This window comes from Argentina silus (genome assembly GCF_951799395.1).
Source record: "Argentina silus genome assembly, chromosome: 12".
Lineage (NCBI taxonomy): Eukaryota > Metazoa > Chordata > Actinopteri > Argentiniformes > Argentinidae > Argentina > Argentina silus.
Window position 1 is genome coordinate 20,584,196 of NC_139666.1, and position 20,343 is coordinate 20,604,538.

The 20,343-nt window shown below is 47.5% G+C and overlaps 1 protein-coding gene across 3 annotated transcripts in view; it reads right to left on the reverse strand.

The window, feature by feature from the left end:
* Nucleotides 1-20,343, reverse strand: part of dgkg (diacylglycerol kinase, gamma) — a 62,615-nt gene that overhangs the window by 15,637 nt on the left and 26,635 nt on the right. Inside the window, exons 19-21 of one of the 3 annotated variants that reach the window (XM_083682483.1) lie at nucleotides 11,855-11,919; nucleotides 2,705-2,795; nucleotides 196-397 (exon numbers count right to left, since the gene is read on the reverse strand). In XM_083682483.1, coding sequence (XP_083538609.1) covers nucleotides 196-397; nucleotides 2,705-2,795; nucleotides 11,855-11,919 — 358 coding nt within the window. Of the gene's footprint in view, nucleotides 1-182; nucleotides 398-2,704; nucleotides 2,796-11,854; nucleotides 11,920-20,343 lie in introns of those variants that run through there. The other 2 variants (XM_083682484.1, XM_083682485.1) reach the window with 2 other exon arrangements.

Consider the following 20,343-nt stretch of genomic DNA (forward strand, 5'->3'; position numbering starts at 1 on the left):
ATTTTGTGAACACATAATCCTCAATAAAACCCAATGGATCCTTTGAGACCAACAGAACCCCCATGCGATCCACACGTCCTATTGGCTGAAATCGAGGCCGGAAATCATTATTCAATTTGGTACCGTAGCAGAGCTGGTCTCAGTACAGCACTTCGCACCATCATCATAATGGTGTTGAGGGAGCGTCTGACTCACCCTGAACACAGAACTTTAGCTCCTTGACGTCAGTGATGGTACCGGCGGGCATCCGGTCCGGAACCTTCTTGCTCATGCGGCTGTAGTTCCTCCTCTTCTTGGTCTCGCCCCACAGGTTGGAGCCGCCGTGCATGCTGGGAATGTTGAGGACGGCGATGCCTTCCAAGGAGGTGCTGCTGAGGTCCAGGATGATGCCGTCACACTGAAGGAGAGAAAGAAGGAGGGGGGGAGGGGGGGAGGGAGAGAGAGAGAGAGAGAGAGAGACAGGCAGAGAGAGAGAGACAGAGAGTGAGAAAGGTGAGAGAGTTTATGAACAAAGACTACAGAGTACTCCTCACAACTCAGAATGGACAGACATCTTTAAGGGGGCTTCAAAGCGCTACAACTCTTCCGTCACAACAATGTGTCACAAAGGGCTCCTCTTAAAGAGGTACTTAGTGATAATTATCCCACTACACCTCCATTCAAGCCAAGAGCCATAGAGCTAACACCCTACTGATGCCTCTATTGAACCGTATGTTAATGGGGTGGTGTCATGTCATCACGGTTCATGTGAATAACACACTAGGCTCTCTGACCTAGCCTGATGAAGAGAGCCTCCGACTGTGACGAAGAATAATTGGATATTGTTCACAACTGTGCCCCTTGAATCAATGACGTGTTGGTGGGTATCGGCGGTGGATTGGTGGACATTACAGTAACAGGGAGACATCGGAGGACGGCTCTTTGTAATGTATGGAACGGAGGACGGGCAAACACACGTTTGACTCCATTCCTCATTCCATTCCATGCTTTACAATGACCCTAACCCTGTCCTCTGATTTCTACCGCCATTAGCCTCCACTGATCAAGTGATATTGTATTTACTTTGCATCAAAGCACAGCTTTTAAACTGTGTTACATAAGCAGCACTGGAGCGTGCTACATTATCCAGACGGCTGAGCGTGGGTGAATTCACTGCTGATGGCTCAGCCACTGGTTACCTGGCATGAGCCAAACAGCCGTACCCAAAACAACTCCACCATTTGGCCCACTGTTGGTCCACTTTCTCCTTTGTTTAGACCCGCTTCTTGATTCAACAAACCCATTCAAACGGGCCAGCAGAAAACATGATTATGAACACGAATTCACACAACGCTCATGATCGATGAAAATACTCTTGACGAAAGTCACCACAGACGAGGTTGGAATGTACCACAACCGCCAAGAGCTGTCAAACCTAAAGGCATACATGCGACATGAAGATGAAAAAATAAACACTCAAGCAGACACTCAAACAGTTGGGGAACACACAGAGCATACGACACAGAAGACAGAACCGTCTGGAAAAGTGCTTTCATTGTCAGTTTGCTCGGTGGAGCTTTTAATAGCCCAGTATAATTACTGTACATCTCTCAGGGCTGTAGAACTTCAGTGGTGGATCCTGCTATTCCACATTTCACCACCCTTAACTGTGCTCTGAGGCGTGACGCTGGGTATGAGTGTCTGGCTGGCACGCTGAGACAAGATTGTGGAGTTGAGGCAACACCTCAAATAAGCGTTTCCCAAAGCACCAGCAATTACTAGCCATAGAGGTCATGTGAGGGTCACAGTTAGAGTTCAAGGGTAATCATTAAAAACTTATCATCGAGTTCTAGACAAGGTTAATAAGTATCTGTGATTACTTTGTGGGGTCGGTCTAGAAAATGCGCAAGCTCAGCAGAGAGGAGCTATGGAGCTCACGCTGATAAAATCTTCACTGTATATTACCTGCGTAGACTAGAGACGCCAGCTTCAAACTCACTTTAGAACATGAAGTAGGTTAATCAGGCTCTATCATTCACTACCACTTTATATCAAGCACTGTCAGAGTGGCACAGTACTTGTCCCATGTGCTGGATGTACTGTCTAGACTGGGGGCAAGCGGCAGGCAGGCAGGTTTCCACCAGCTGTGTGTGTGTTTGCTCTGTGTTCTCTTCTGACGTGTTCTCTCAGCACAGAGTCACTACCTGACAGAATGAGGCGATCGCTGGCTTGATAGAGCATTTATTGAGAGCTAAGAATAGCCATCTGTGTTCACTTGGGATATGTACTTTGTTCTAAATTCTCCTTTATGTTTTTTTTTTTTTTTTAATTAAGAGACCTAAAAATCAGTTCGCAGGTTAAAACTTGTCATCGGCTATGTAAAAGAGTTTGGAAACGGCGAGGAGCTAATTGATGAGAAAAAGTTCTCTACTTCATCTCTTGTACATACTCCTAGTTTAAGGGTTTGTGTACAGTACCATGGGTTCTTGTACCATACAAGAACCCATGGTACTGGGGGGGGGGGGGTTGAGAGGGGGGTACAAGACTAGAATACAGGCTATAAAAATATTGTGCTGTCGCTAAAACAACTGCTTCAGAAAAGCCTAGGGCTCTAAACTTCCGCCTACGCATCCGACACCCCCCCCCCCCCCCTCCTCCTCCCCCGGGTCCATAGATAATTAATAACTTTGTGGGTTAAAGGTGAAAGTGAATCCTCTTGACAAACCTCTACTTCGATACCCTCGTTGAGTTTCTTGCAGGTGGCAGAGATGGTCTCTGTGGTGCCAAACTCAAAGTACCACAACTTGTTCTTCATTCTGGAAATCAAACACAAGCAGAGAGAGAGAGAATGTGTCATCATCATGAGTCCTTCAGTGGCGCTTGTTTACACATTTTTCATTTTCGGATGTGCTTTGGCAGCATATGTCAACACACAGTGAGCCTACAGCATGTTGGTTCTTGTGGAATGAACATATTGTAGTTGTCCTAGACCCCCAGCCGTGTTAGCATATGAAAACTACAACTGATGAGAACTACGTCTGACAGCTAGCTGCCACGTTGAGGGGACAGGTCACAGCTTTGTTGCTAATGCACCCCAGAGCCTCAACTTGAGGGCAGTGCTTTCAGTCAGAGTAATGAAGCACAAAGGCCAACACCACCAGCCAACAGAATGTACAGTACTGCTGCTTTGCCATCGCAACAATAAACACATTATGGTTTGAGTGCCCCTATACCAAGGCTGGCATGCCAACATTGACTTTGGGAGGTGGAACGAAGCCTCCGGCGTCCTATAAGATCATGTTAAATGTTATCCTCCCCCTGATTCAAAACATGAGGGTTACAGAGTTCATGTCCAGTTCTGCCCTGGAGTTTGGTTTGTCAGAAGTGACCTACTGGTGGAATGCATTGTTCTTTATAATTTACAAATGGAAACAATGACACTGATGCTCTTGTCAGCACAATGGACTCTGAACTGAATTCAACTAATCTGAAAAGATAGTTGAACAGAATAGAGCACAACTGGAACTAGCTAAACTGCAATTGTATTTGGATTACATTAAGTTAAATCCTTTCCTCCACTCTCTCTTCTCAGATTACATTCAATCCCCATAGACAGGACTGGTGCTATCCCTGGGTCTGCTTAAAGCCCCACCACTACTAACCCACAGAGCCCTCAACTCACAGCCCATCTCCCCAGGCCTACTGAAACATTGATGGACTGACACAGAGACCTTCGCCAGACAGGTGAGGGGAACATCACTAGCTCTGAAGACGGCCTCGGATCCCCAGGGGCAACCGGAGACCCTGTCAGGAATCTGAGCATGATATCGGACATACTGTAGAGGATGGGGGAGGGGTGTCTGTGTGTCTCCCTCTCTCTGTGTGTTTGAATAAGAGAGAAAGAGAGCGACACACACACACACACACACACACACACACACACACACACACACACACACACACACACACACACACACACACACACACACACACACACACACACACACACACACACACACAGTCAGTGGGCCTTCATTGTTCCTCGAATCTGGCCGGCTTTTGCCTTGTGATTCGCCTCCAGAGTTTGGTCCCTTCCTCGGCCCACAGACAGCATCTTGACATGGCTGTACATCTCAGACTGCCAAAAGCAAACCCTCAGCCATTCACTGCTCTTACACAATACCTCCCTCTGTGCACCTCCCCCTGTCAGACTCCCAGCCAAAGATAGCTTCCTGCTGGCCTGGGAGCTTGTTCTACTCTCTGACTACAGGAGAAGGACACAATTCTCTTACAGGTCCGGTCAAAACAAACAGTAGTGCGTGCTTGTTCTACTATGCTGGTGATGTCCAGTTTTCCGGTATGTTCCAGAGGCATGTACCATAGGGGGCCTGTCTGGCTGATGATACTGGAAACATGGTTATTGACACAACATACTGGGCCATGTGGGCATACAGTACAGAATCAGCCCGCCATGTTATTGGGAAATGTAGCAGAGGTGGTTTGGAAACACACTCTTGAGATGAGTAGCCCTGCCTGAAACTCATGGAAAAACTGTCACCCAAAGTGTCACCCTTGGACCATGAGAATGTCTTTAAGGTTTAATGGGAGACTCTTGACTTGGTTTTCCAATGCAGGAGACCTGTGTACGAACCCTGTCTGTCACAGAGGGAGGGCAGGGCTCTCTGGAAATATCAGCATTTCAGGATGAGAAGAATAAGGAAAATAAACAATGAGTTACAGTGTGTGCTTTACAGCTTATGAAAGAGCTATCCGGCTGCTACAGGGCTCATCCAGTTGATGTATCAGAGAGTCGTTTATGCAAATGCATTTGCGTAACTTTTATTTTACTATTTCTGACTATTTGTATTGACATACGTTTCCACACAAATGCTATGCGATGTCATTTTGACCTGAATCTTTTGAGGTTCAGTCAACATTTGATGACAATTAGACTACTCTAAATATGATGAACAGCAAAATGTCATTACTCTAAATCCTGTATCCTGTACCTTCACTATAATTCTACACTGTGACTTTAAGAGCTTGTTCGGCCTTCCTCCCTCTTCCACCTCATACCTCACCAGGAACCTCTGCTCTGTCAAATTAAGGGATTATGAGCATATTTGAGATCACAATTAAGCACAGTTTTGATTCTCAATGAGGCGAACTGCCTAACCTCATTAGCTGGCTTCCACTTGAGAACCCCTGTAAAAATGCAATTAACTCATAGTCTTTTTTTCCTCCCCGCTGTTGGGCAGTGTGTGACAGGAAGAGAGGTACTTTCACCAGCCCGGCTAGCTGTAGTCTGGTCCAAGAGCATTAAAAACCCTGAAGAAAAACCCTACGGAAGAAAGAAAAGGGCTTCAATGGCCTCCTGGCATAAGAGTCTCGGAGAGCAGTTTTGTATGCTGATGAGTAGGTCTGAAAGAGTAGGTCTTCATATGCTTTGAGAGACTCAGTTCAACATGCGGATTGGTCCTTAGCCAGAATATACTACAAAGACAACCGACGTTGATGGATTCATATTTCATTTGGGGGGCAGGGGAGGAGAAGTTGACGGTATGGTCAGAATGGGAATGGAGGGGGGGGGGGGGGTGAGAGGGGGGTACAAGACTAGAATACAGGCTATAAAAATATTGTGCTGTGGCTAAAACAACTGCTTCAGAAAAGCCTAGGGCTCTAAACTGCCGCCTACGCATCCGACACCCCCCCCCCCCCCCCCCTCCTCCTCCCCCGGGTCCACACTGGCCCTCCTCCCCCTGAGAGAGAGATAACCATCTCCCCTAATCCTCTCTCTCTGAGAGCAGTGACCCTCTGACCCGTGCACTGCCCCCCCCGTCCCCCCCTGTATCTGAGGGGAGATCAGTCAGTGCTCACCTCGCATGGACAGCAGCAGCCTTTATCCGGCTGATCCTGGGTGAGATACAAGCTCTGACTGACAGACGCAGAGGGGCTGTGGGGGGAGAGGGGGGAGGCTCACACTACACCCAGAGAGATAGGGGAAGGGGGGGAGCTGATAAGATGGGGGTGGGGTGTTTGGTTTGGGGGTGGGAGATGGGGGGCTAAAGATGTTATCAGGCATCCCTGATCAGTGATTTTAGGTAATCCAATCAGATGACTAGTTTCCATCGACCCAAAGACCTTCTTATCAGCTTGATAAAGCTGCGTATGAAGTCAAAAGTGCTAAAATGGCAACTACAGAATATCAATGTTTGCTCTGGGTCAGGGAATATATTTTTTTTCCCTACCTCTGATATGATGGGGGGGCAGGTTAGAATTCAAGGAAGCCATTCATAACCATTCAAATGTTGTGTTGACACATTCCTTGTTAAGGTAAATCCCTGCCCAAGGCTTCAGCCGCCCACAGTTTTGTAACCTCTGACCCTAGAGTGTCAGAGCTCCTGCTAGAGAGCACAGATCGCCCCACTGCCCTGACAGGCTCAGCTACTGATGGAGGAGGTACAAATCAGCACCAGACAGACCGGGGGGGGGGAGTGGGGTCTGTGAGGGGGAAGGAGCAGCAGGGTGCATTACAGACTTGAACACATGGTATGCTAGAGAAGGACATACTGTACATACACCAGGGAAGGCTGGCGGAGGTAGTAATCGGAGGCCAGGCTCCTTGTAATGCATGGAACGGAATGAGGAAAGGTATCAAACACGTGTGTACCATGAATTACAATGAACCCGTCCTACCCGATTTCTACCTCCACCGACATACACACAAGCGCGCACACGTGTAAGCACACAGACACACACGGAGAGAGAGAGGAAGGGAGGGAGGGAGGGAGAGAGAGAGAGAGGCAATCTAAGAGTGGTAAACAGAAGCATGCCATGTGACCTAAGCTGTGGGTACATGTGGGAACACAACAGCAGGGAATGACAGACTCAAACAACATAAACACACTGCATATTCTCGACATTTCTGAACAGTAACACACACACACACACACACACACACACACACACACACACACACACACACACGCACACACACACACACACTCTGGGCACCCTGACATAACATGCTTTGGAACAACCTCACACCCAGCACGAGAAGAAAGAAGCCAGGTGGCTACCCATATCTGTCTAATCATCCCTGTCGTGTCAGTTCTATCAGAGAGGGTGTTGTTCTAACATGTGAGCTAACATCTCCCTTCTCTGTCTGCTGGTAGTCCTGTGTACAACTGTATATTCACAAACTAATCCCTACTGTAACACTTCCATGGCTTCCTTCGCTGTTCTGCACACTTCCTGCACGGCTGGTAGAGGTAGAAATTGGAGGACGGGTTCATTGTCATGCATGCGACGGAATAAGGAATGGTATCAAACACGTAACATCACACATGTTTGACACCATTCCTCATTCCATTCCATGCATGACAATGAGCCCATCCTCCAATTTCTACCTCCACGAACCCTCCCCCTGATTCACTCCCATTGAGGGGAACCAGAGGGCAGTTTCAAACCAGGCCATCTGATGTCATAATCACCTATGATGAGAGCTGAAGCACAAGCATATGAGACAGAGGGACTTAATGAGTGGATGCAATCACCCCCTCTTGCTCATTACACACACAGCAGATTATATTGATTAAACTTGATTAACCAATGTAAAAAGTAACGGCCCGATTGGCTTCAGAATAATGCATATTGACAGCGGCTTGCAGCACAGATCCAGGTCAGTGCCCAGCCTGTGAATTCTCTGTACATGGTTCAAATCTACACAATCTATACTACAATGCATCCACTATCACAGAGACATCTTGTGACATATCTACTCTACTCACAAGTCCAATAGGTAGTCTATAGATGAAGGTGAAGGGATGAGGGGAAGGGTGGTTTTGAATGAGGAGATGAAAGAGAATGCGCACACACACACACACACACGCGCGCGCGCGCGCACACACACACACACACACACACACACACACACACACACACCCACCCACCCACCCACCCACCCAGGAGGGTTCCATTCTCACACATCGGGTGTCACAACTCTTGTCCCATCCCCCATTTCGGCGGTGGGTGAAGTGTGATTATCTACAATAACATAATGTCAGATCTTGTGTTACCCTCCTGGTGATATGCAACCTAGCTGCGCAGCCCTGCCCCTCTCTTCTCCTATCTTCTTATCTGTATTGTCGTGCTGGGAAACTGAAGGTCTGTTGGCCTTAACCAAGACCCGCCATTGTCATTGTAATCGATCAAACAAAAGCATCCAGTGATTTTTTCCTCTCTTTTCTCACAGGGGCAATCCGACACTTCCCTAATCTAGAACTTCCTCTCCCTCCCCCTGAGGCCGACACACACACACACACACACACACACACACACACACACACACACACACACACATACACCCCCCCCCCCCCCCATTGTGACAGGGTTCTGAGGTCATTAGCGCCTATGCTACGGGCCTCCTGCGGCCTGGCTACTGGGGCCAACGCATGCTGATGGCGCTCCACTGTCTGAGGGGTTAGGACTCACACGTCTCCCCCCCTCCACCACCTCCCCTTCTGTCCCATCAGGGAGGCAGCAGGCATTGTGTGTGCGGTGTGTGTGTGTGTGTGTGTGTGTGTGTGTGTGTGTGTGTGTGTATCGCTCTTCCTCTCTATTTCTCTCTTGTTCAAACACCACACAGAGACAGAGAGAGAGAGAGAGAGACACGCACACACACACACACACACCCCTCCCCCATCCTCTAGTGAGTGATGTGAGTGGTGTGTGTGTAAGTGTGAGTGACAGAGGGAACAACTCAGCTAAGGGACACGTGGCAGCCAAACCAAAGGTCACTCATCGAGGGACATCTTCTCACCTCTCTCTCTCTAGTCTCTGGACAGGAGCTAGGGTTAGGGTCGGACCTAGGGTTAGGGTTGGGGCTATGTTCAGGGTTGGAGCTAGAGTTTGGTTTGGATTTATGGTTAAGGCTAGGGTTAGAGCTGGAGCTAGGGTTAAGGCTAGGGTTATGGTAGGAGCTGGTGTTAGGGCTGGAGCTAGGGCTAGGGCTCGGGCGCCTTTGGAAATGAATTAAAACGTTCTTGCCGTGGTAAACATCCTTGGCCAGTGGTACAATGTTTCAGTGTCTCAGCCTTAGATGAGATGACAGCCAAAGAGCAAGGACAGCCCCAGCATCACAGTGTGTATCGCCTCTATGGAATAGTTTCATCATGTGACAAAGTTACAATAGCCATAAACAGCCATTCAGTACACTAAGCTCATGGCAAGGGCCCCAATCTCTGGTGGCATTCAGAAACATATAAATTGTTCAAAGTTGGGGGGAAAAATAGATTTATTAGACCTTTTTTAAGTGGGTGACTTTGTAATTAGATTAAACACAAAAATATCCTCTAAGCACATATTACTGCACGTTGTGTCTCTGGGTCTCAGGGTTCAAATGGAGATACTGTATCATGCCTGTCTGTTGAGATCCCTTTTCTATCCTGTGTTAGGGGAAAGGAAATCTAGGTCTGAGGCTGGAGTCTTGGAGGCATTAATTATTAATTCCCCAACTGTAAACAAGCTCTCACCCCTCCCTCCTTCCTTCATTCCTCCCTCCCTCCATCTCTACTTCCATATGAGGCAGTCTGCAAATGGCTAATTAGCTGCACTGATAAACAGAAGCAGCACCCGTGCTTCTGTCACATAAATAACACGAAGTGAGTACAGAGAGACACAAGTCTAGAGTAGTCGGTGTCCCCGTCAAACAAAGCCCCCTCCACCCAAACCTGCTTCTACCTACTTCACTGAACAGTACAAGAAAGTACAACTACTGTACATTCCCTAGTTGCCAAGGTAAAGGTTCAGGTTTGGCCTAGTTTATATCCCTCTCGTCCCACCTATGAATACCCAAATAAACAAACAAACAAACGCACGCACACATGCACGGGGCCTTGAGAATCTGTTCCAAACAGGTTGCAATGCTGACTGGCAGCTACACAGGTTAGGCATTAGTTCTCCACTCTAACAAAGAGCTCACCTCTCCTGAACAACAGAAACGCACACAGGCACACACACACGCGCACACGCATGCGCACACAGACACACACACACACAGACACACACACACAGACACACACACAGACACACACACACACACACACACACAGACACACACACACACACACACACACACACACACAGACACACGCACGCCTCAGGAAAGGCACTGTAACAGGCCACACTCTTCACCGCCGAGCCGCGTTCTCCAAAGCCGTCCTGCTAAAGGCCGTATGTGCTTTGCTTTTTACTGTGCATCTGAATTTACTGTGCACACAGGAGTGTGTGGATACAGCAAAAACTTCAAATGAAAGAGATGAACATCAAAGGGGTTTACGACACGCCATAAAAGAACACCGGGGGGCAATCTCTGCAATCTCTCCTGAGACAACAAAAAAAAAAAACATTAAAAAAAAAACTAGAAACATTTCTCTCCAAAGCACATTTTTCATCAAGTACATACTGTACCAGCGAACATCCCAAGATGACTCCACTTGCCTATTAAGATGGCTAACCTTGCAAATTACGTCCTATTTTCCCTCCTAATTGCTGTAATTGAAGACACAAAGGAGGATAATTGACTTTAGGATTTTTCTCCCTGTGCTCTTGCCGTTAGCAGGGCCGGTAGTTTCCCCCTCTATTGTAGATGTACCACTCGCAGGGATACAGCAGGGCCATTGCGCAACATTTAATTAAAAGGTTTTATTCACTCTTCCTCTCTCTCCGCCATGTGAAATAGACTCTACTTTGAATGACATTGACAGCCATTGAGTCATGCTGCCTTGTGGAGAATAATAATCAGCCAATTCATTGGCTTTTTCCTTCGCTTTAATAGTTCATTCTGAGAGGGAATTTGGATCCGAGGTCAATCATGATTCCTTTTCAATGTCTCAGACGAGGGAGGCTGGAGGTCAAAGATCGGAGGACGGGTTCATTGTAGGAGGACATTGTCATGCATGGAATGGATTGTTTGATAGCTTTCCTCATTCCACGCACTACAACGAGCCTGTCCTCCGATTTCTACCTGGAGCCCGTTCTCCGTTTTCAGCCCACCTGCTGTCTTCATGCTAGCCTTACAGCACAAAGATGTCCTCTAACAGGGAAGGAACTAACCCTCAACTAGACACAATGAATCACTGGACAATGATTGGCGGTATATATATATATATACACATATATATATATATGTACTGTACACTGAGTCTCTCCAATAACTAACCCACATATACATAGGTGTGAATACAGCTGCTCTCCCAATGCTGCCAGTTACCATAGCCACTGGACTTTGGCTCTGTAGCTGCCTTTTACATCAAAGCCAAATTAGTTACTATGACAGACAGCCAACGCCAATCTATTGATTTTCACTAAGGAGGCCGTGTCTGTCCTACCATTGATTTCTAACTGCTGAGAATGAATGTGCCTTAGGTGTTCAGAGCACAGAGGGCTTTCACCTGGTTCTAGCTGATCACTAATGCCAGTTTGGACTACGGTATATGTGACCTTTCACCTTGGACAATGGCCCAACTAGAAGCTTAAACAATACAAAAGCATAATTACATCTAAGGCAAAACAAACAAAGTCTAAACTTATTCACTTTGTATGTGTAGCTCGCAACTTAAATTCCTCTCATTTGAATCATAGTTGCTTATCCACCCTAGTGGAGGCTGGTGGAGGTAGAAATTGGAGGACGGGCTCATTGTAATGCATGGAATGGATCAGATACCATTCCTCATTCCATTCCATGCATTACAATGAGCCCATCCTCCAATTTCTACCCCCACCAGCCTCCCCTGATCCACCCCCAGACATCTTAATTCCCCTAACCTCTCACTTTTTCACATCTCTTTCAAGTGCTACACATTCATTCTCTCACCTGCTGTTGAATTTCTCTGGGTGCTTCTCCCTCATCAAGTGGAACCGGTGGGCGATGGAGGCATCCTGCAGGGGAAGACATAGAGCAATCTCACTACAAAGGGGCATTAATGAACGGAAAGGAATGGTCATAATAAATGGTCATAAGGTCACCCAGACAGCTCAGCCAAGCCACGACCCTGCCCACCCCGGGCTTTGGTTTGACCCCAGCACTGTGTGAACTCTGGGGGCAGGGATGGCTATAATCAGTCAAATGGGTCAACCTAAGAATGACCCCACTTATGAAGATGGCTATGTTCTCCAGAGCTCTACCCAGGGCCTGGGGGCTGTGGTCTCTTCAGTTATATATACACGTCTTGTGCTGTGGTCCGTGGACGGGGCAAAGAGGGAGAGATGACTGTGTTGGATAGAAAGCATCGCACTGGATGGATGGATGAATAAGAGATTTTATCAGAAGAGGAGAGGCTTTCTGGGAATGGCCTCACAGAGGGGGGGGGGTGGGGTGGGGGGGGGGGGAGGCTGGAAGAGGCACACAACTGTCTGCCTCTTCCAGCCAACAGATGAAAACACGATGGTAAACATCCCGAGGGAAAACTAACATAATAAAGATGGAGATGATGATGATGATGAACATGGTGACTAATAACAGTGGGCTGAGTGTCTGTTCTGTTGCTATTTACTAATATTGTGTTCTTACACTGAAACACAGCACCCACTGGCCCACTGTCAGGCTCCCTCCAATACACCAGAGGGAAGGGGAGAACCTTGTGGGAGACTTTGACACAGTAATAATACCGTAAATGCTACATCATACCACACTGACACATAGACTGACTATCACACATTCAACAGGAGAGATGAGACGATAGGATCAACTAACCCTCCAAAGAGCATGGAAAATTACCCATATCAAAAATATTATTACTACTACTACTACTACTATGTACTGTATACCAGCAGAGGCACGTTTGATACCATTCCTCATTTCACTCCATGCATTACAATGAGCCCGTCCTCTGATTTCTACCTCCACCAGCCTCCCCATATGTCGACTCTTCTCAGTTTCTCTCTGTGTCCTTGGCACAGTTGCTACCCGTTTTGCTGTCGTACCAGAGAAACATTATATTTAATAAGAGGAAAGTTACTACTGCATGATCTTGTGGATTGAGTGTTCCACGGGGAATATCATTGTCACATTGTCCTCTGATTTTGACATCATCTACTTATTATTCTAAACACTGGAAAAAAGTCCTTGTCACTCGATGTCACTGATGTTGTCTTAGCAACATTGCTCAGATTGAAACTAGCAAGCAAAGCATGACTAATGCAACGACAAAATGTCAAAAGGCAGAGAGTGAACAAGACGAGAGAGAAAGAGAGAGAGAGAGAACAAAAGAAAGAGAGAGAAAGAGAATTAGACGAAAGAGGGAGGGAGAGAGAGAAAGACAGAGAGGGAGAGAGAGGCATAGAGAGAACAAAAGAGAGAGAGAAAGAGAGAACGAAAAAGAGTGAGCCAGCCAGAGCGGCAGAGAGAGAGAGAGAGAGGGAATAATTGACAAATCAGACCTGTCATAGTAACAGATCAGCTTCTATATTTAGACTGGATGGTGCATGCAGTAAAGTGCTGACTGGCAGCTCAGCACCACCACACCCTATAGTCTCCATCCTGATTCTCCATATCCACCCCAACACTGTGGTAACACTAACCCAGGAGGAGGAGGGGGAGGTGGGCATCAGACCCCTGCGTGCTACTGCCCCAGGGACCAGAGTTCAGGTCTCCAATCTCCATTCAGACACTGGCACTCACTGGCATGAATGGGCAACGGAGCCTTGACAGAAGGACCAACCAACCGACCAACCACCTGTGGGCTGGCTGGCTGCCCGCCTGTGAAGGTGTGTTCAAGAGTGGGACGCACGCCAGAGATGAGACCGGAAGGTTGGAGCCATTGAGATAGTCAGTTCTGTCCATCAAGATAGTCAGTTCTGTCCATCGAGATAGTCAGTTCTGTCCATCGAGACAGTCAGTTTTGTCCATCGAGATAGTCAGTTCTGTCCATAGAGATAGTCAGTTCTGTCCATAGAGATAGTCAGTTCTGTCCTTCGAGACAATCAGTTTTGTCCATCGAGATAGTCAGTTCTGTCCATATAGTCAGTTCTGTCCATAGAGATAGTCAGTTCTGTCCATATAGTCAGTTCTGTCCACAGAGATAGTCAGTTCTGTCCATAGAGATAGTCAGTTCTGTCCATAGAGATAGTCAGTTCTGTCCATAGAGATAGTCAGTTCCGTCCATATAGTCAGTTCTGTCCATATAGTCAGTTCTGTCCATAGAGATAGTCAGTTCTGTTTTGCTCTCTGTGGTTGAGGCAGGCGTTCATGCCCACTGGCACACACTCATTTCTCCCCCTCCTTTTATCACCCTCCCACGAATCCATTAGATTTTGTCACAGGTACACTCACTGCACCTCTTCTGACAAACCCAAAATATTCCCCACAACATCAGCGATTATTGGGTCTTAGAATAGCCCCGCACCTGCCTGCTTGGCCTGGGTGAGGACACGAGATGCATTGTATCTAGAACCTGGAGAGAGAGGTGATGTATGGGAGTTGTGAATGCACACCACACACTAAACAACAACGAATAGCACAACACCAGTGGAGGCTGGTGGAGGTAGAAGTCGGAGGACGGGCTCAGGGAACGGAATGAGTGTTTGATACCATTCCTCATTCCGTTCCATGCATTACAAATGAGCCCGTCCTCCGATTTCAACCTCCACCAGCCTCCACTGCACAACACATACAGCTCATAGAAGACAATTGGATGAGGGATGTTTGCTTATTGTTGGACTGGGCCATGTGCCACGAGTGAAGGGAGGGATGAGGGGATGTGTGTCCTGACATTTGCTACACTGGAAGGACTGCAAGTCCTGTATATAGAGCAAGGGCACGACCCAAATATCACTTGCCGTGGTTAATGGTCACAGCCTCCAAAAAAGGTGACAAAAGGCAACTATATGTCACATTGTAATCATGTGTCCAGCTCTCTACAGCGAACACTGGCCAGCAAACGGTCCCAGCAAAAACGCTGCCACTGACAATTTGTGACATTTGCCATCACCGATAGTTGCTTCTGTGATGAAGGTTGTTTTGATCTTGCCGTTTGAAGTTTCACACATGGGGAGGGTTAGGGGGGGCATGAGGGGGGTGGGGGTGGTGGAGGAGAGAGAGACAAACAAACCATTCGCTTGTAAAATGTCACCTCAGGACAGTTGCCATGGCCCCCAACAATGGAGAGAAATCAGTTGCTTTAATGCTTTTTCACCCCATTTTGTGTGATGCCCTTTGGGCCAGTTATTCCCTGCACAGCGTATTTTAAGGGAGATTTCAATCCATAGGGAATGAAAACATTCAGTTTGAAGTGAACTGCGACCTGGGCGTAACCGTAGGGAACAACAGGTGTACACCATACAGGAAATGGAGCAAGTCTTCTCAATAGAGAGAGCTGAGCGTTTAGCAGGAAAATAAAACAAATAGTTGTATTTTTTTTACCGTGCATTGTTTGTACAATTTAGCAATGTCAAGTCCTACCTACAGCATTTACATAAATGGGACTAAAATGTAACATTAACCTTAGCTGGCTAGGCAACATAACTCAGTACAGTAGCAGCTAACATACTAGATAACAAAAACATTTCTGTAGCTTAAATGTCTGGCGAAGATCTTCTGTTTATGTCTCTGTTGTGTGGGTGACTGAAATACATGTCACTTGTGTCACAGTTTGCTGATGCTGCAGGGCATTGTGAATGATTTTTTTTTTCCTATTAAGTACACTACATAGTTCACTGGGCAGATTCACCCTGTGCCATGGGTAGGGAATTATGATTATCCCTATGGATTGGAACAAGAGAGAAATAAATTGCTTTAATGTTGTTGGTTTTTTTTACCCCATTTTGTGTGGTGCCCTTTGGGGATGGGCAAGGCGGAAATCAAAAGAAGTGGGTGCTGTGGTGATGTCATACACAACCTCTTCCTCTGAGTCACACACACACACACACACACGCACGCGCACGCACACACAGACACACACACAGACACACACACACACACACGCACACACACACACACACACACAATGCTCCCTTCAATCTAGAACACTCACTTCATTCTAGAACAAAAGTGGGCATAGTGCAACAACACTCATGGCACTGTCTCAACGCTGAAAATGACAGCCATACATTTTCAAATACAAGTTCATACGAGTTAAGACTGAGTCAGGGAAAAGGAGAATGATCAAAAAGCGAGAGCTGGAGCTCTTGATTTCCGTGAGCATACAGGGCTAGCATAGCGTGCCGCTGTGCCTGTGTGCCGTCCATCTGTGCCCCTGTCATAGCTGGAACTAGCAGGTGCTAATGACACCCGCTGGGGACAGTTATCGGATGGCGTGTGTATGGGTGAATGCTGCAGTACCTCACACGCTACACTGAGTTATATCAGGGTTTACACTGCATCTATGTATATTTATGTATACTGTAGGTGTGTATCTGTGTGTGTGTGTGTGTGTGTGTGTGTCTGTCTGTCTGTGTGTACAGTGAAGAAGGGGGCTGTTTTCCTCCTGTCTTTAAGACCGGCCAGGTGTCACTCAGCACGGCCATTCATTACCGCGGTAACCTGGTCCGAACCTGGCAGCCGTTGACTTCCTGTCACTGATACTTCCCCTGACCTTCAGTGTGTGCCAGCACTACCCCCCCCACCCCCCCACTCTAACCTTCAGCCCCCCTCCCCAGAGGCCTGGCCTGGCTGTACCCTGAGCAAGCACCAACACACCCCGCTGTCTCTCTCTCTCTCTATCTCTTTCTCTCTCTCACACACACATACACACACACACACACACACACACACACACACACATCACTGTGAACCCAGAGAGTCAAGAAGAGTAACACGGCGGTAGGTAAGTAAGTAATGGATGGGCCAGAGCTGCATGTCAGGGAGGGCCGGTCGAGCCAGGCGATCTCCCCATAACAGGCAGAGTGCCACGCTGGACACGGACACCGTGTTGATGGCAGGAGAGGTCCTCCAGTTTCATCCTCCTCCAGCACCCTGGAAAGATCGGCTTCCTCGGGGCAGGGTGAGGTGGCATCTTTAATGCCTGCTGACATGGTGTGATTTCCCCTCTCTCTGATTCCTCTCACAGATTCTTTCCAGGGTGAGGGGTCGAGATGAGGCACTTTATGAGGAGGATCAGCATGCCTTGTGCTGCCTAGTGTATGGCCAACGTGGGGCAGGGATGTCAGTCTTGGAGGTTACATTGGGGATGAGTGAGATCATGAGTGAGAGCAGGGCTGAAACCTAAGTCGCAACACCACACGTACACGTCTCTCTCATCAAACCAGTGTGATTACAGTGCTGAGGGGTGCTGTGGTGGGGCTCTGCAGGGTGACATAGATACACCATGGCATGGAGACCTCTTGTTAAAGGGTTAGTTTCCTCTGGACAAGCTTGAGTCAGCATCACTGTATCCTAATCAAAGCTGACATGCTGAAGTTGTTTTAAAAAGACTTAACAGAATAAATAGTCCATCAGCATGTTCGTCCAGATTTGATAAAGCTCGATCTGAAACATTTAGTTTTTTTATGGGATTTTTAAAAACTTGGTCAAACGGTTGTATGCCTACTAAGTGAAATTGCTAATGCCCAGAAGCAGAACAACAAGTCTGTTCATCACATAACAAAAAAAACAAAAATGAGTACTATCAAAACATCTTAATCCGTAGCCTCAAGCTTCCTCCGAGTCACAACCCTGCGCCATGTCATCCACAATTAAGTCAGGCCAACACGAAACAGATGACTGGTTTGCTTCCAGAACCGGCCTTGCCAGCACCAACGCCATGGCAACCCGATCCCGGGCAAGGTCCGCGGCGGCAGGAAACGCTGGCCCAAATATGGGCATTGAACCCGACGCTGGGTTGCTAAAGATTGCATCATCGACGTGAGTCACGGCGCTCGTTTTGCTCAGGTGTCATCGGTGCCCAGATAGGCAGCCATCTGCCCGCGCCTTCCGGTGCCCAGGCGATCTGTCGCTCTGCTCAGGGGCGATGCCGCAGTGGAACAGTTTCGTTCACTGGGTCTACACAGTAGACCACAAGCCCCATCTACAACCCATCGCCCCCTCTACCAGAGGGGCATATGGCATTAGTCATGTAGTGTACACAACACACAACAACACAGGTTAAGGACCACGCATTAAAAACCCTCTGAGGAGAACATGAGTTGACTGGAATTTTTTATAGATTGGGAATCCTTCTCGCTTTATCAGTAACAGTTTCTACAATGTAACAGGCTGTTTCTAAGTAGGCTACGCACTAGGCACAGCTAGAGACCCTCCTGGCAGTACCATCCACCCTGGCCACATCACGCAGCCTACAGGACCATAGAGAGGGCATTGTCCCCTCGGCCACCCCCTGCCCTGCATCCCCTTCTGTCACAGTGAAGAAAGCACCATTGTCTGTCTGTCAAAGGTCAGAGGGTTTCTCCCTCTGTGCTACAGTAGATGCATCTATGTTTCATTAAAACCCTCTCACCCCCACGTTCCATTAATTCCGCAATGTTCTATTCATAGTCATAATTCTACGTGACTATTGTGATCAAGAAATGATCCCATTTAACTACAGCGCCTTCTTAAGTCTCAGTAGATACAGAGGGCCTGATATATTACCAAAGACAAAACTGAAAATAAACTGTCTTCCTTTTTTCCCCTTTCCTCTCTTCCTCTCTCCTTACCTTTAATTGACCTGTTATGTTCTACTGTACTTTCTATGTACAATTTCCCTTGGGCAACAAACAGGTGCAATGTGCATTATGGTTCAGGCATACACTTCAAAGAGTGTTCCCTTTCCACTGCACTGGCAGGCTGCTAATGTCTTGCAGGTTGGCAGCAGGGGAGGCTGGTGGAGGTAGAAATCCGAGGACGGGCTCGTTGTAACGCATGAAACGGAATCGGGAACGGTATCTCAAACACGGTAATGTCTGTTAACGGTAATAAGTCTGTTTGATACCGCTCCTTATTCCATGCGTTACAATGAGCCTGTGCTCCGATTTCTACCTCCACCAGCCTCCACTGATGCATACACTTAGTGAACCGGGCAGAGAGTGTTCTCATTCCACTGCACTGGCAGGCTGCTAATGTCATGCGTATTGGCAGAAGCCTGGTGAAAAGGTGGCAGCTCTAGGATCAGTGGGAGGGTGGGGTTGCATAACATCACAGTGGTGCAACGTATCTCTCTGCCAACTCTGCCCTCTCCTCCCCCCTCCTCCCCTCACCTCCCCCCCTGATCCTACCTACCTTTGGCCAAAGCCACAATACTCTACGTACCCTCCACCTTTAAGTCACCGGGTCTGTTCATACTAACCATACATGTATTTTCAGACTTCCCTGAAACGCTGCATGGAGGGGCATGAGAAAAAGCAGTGAGAGAGAGAGAGAGAGAGAGAGAGAGTGGTCTGCCCTCACCCACCTGTGCTGTGATATAGCAGGGTGCTGTGTGTGTTTGGAAGAGAGGCGATATTTCTCAAACCGAGGCAAGCGTCCTATTTATAGCAAGCTGCGGTAAAGTACAAAATGCAAACGCTTTTCTATAATGAATATGCCCCTGTTGTTAGACTGTGTTTCAATGGTAAGATTAGAGAGGTGCTTTCATGCTCACATCACTTTGCATCACTATTCATCGATGGAGGCTGCTGGAGGTAGAAAATCGGAGGACGGGCTCATTGTAATGCACGGAATGGAATTAGGAATAGTATCAAACACGTGTTCAACACATCCTCAATCCATTCCATGCATTACAATGAGCCTGTTTGATACCATTCCTTATTCCATTCCATGCATTACAATGAGCCCGTCCTCCGATTTCTACCTCCACCAACCTCCCCGCTATTCATGCCAATGAATGAGTAACAGATCAGACTAGCTAGGACTGACGTGGAACTAAAGTATTACATTGCAACGCCTGCTGGGTTAAGCAACCAAACTGTAGCTTTAATATTACTAATACAGGAGAGTCCCATCTGCAGAGTTGAATGTTGATGGAGGGAGACAAACCCTGAGACAGCATCCGTTTGACCTCGTCTCTTCTAATACGTGTGTGAGCGAACCCACCACAGTTTCAACACTGGGATAGAGAGAGAGAGAGAGAGAGAGAGAGAGAGAGAGAGAGAGAGAGAGAAAGAGAGAGAAAGAGAGAGAAAGAGATAAAGGGTTGCTAAGCAACTGGGACCTGGCGGTGTTGGTTTCTTCCCATTAAAAGGGGAAACACAGTGATTAACCTGCCCATGAGGGCTGAACATTCATAGATGATTCTGCAAACTGTTTTAACTGCTGGGACGGATGTAATCGTGACGGTGTTCTGAGCCTGATGTCCTACACCTGCTTCTCTCTAACCAAATACACTACCCTGAGGCAGTACAGTACAAGGTGTGAATGTTTGAAATGGAGTG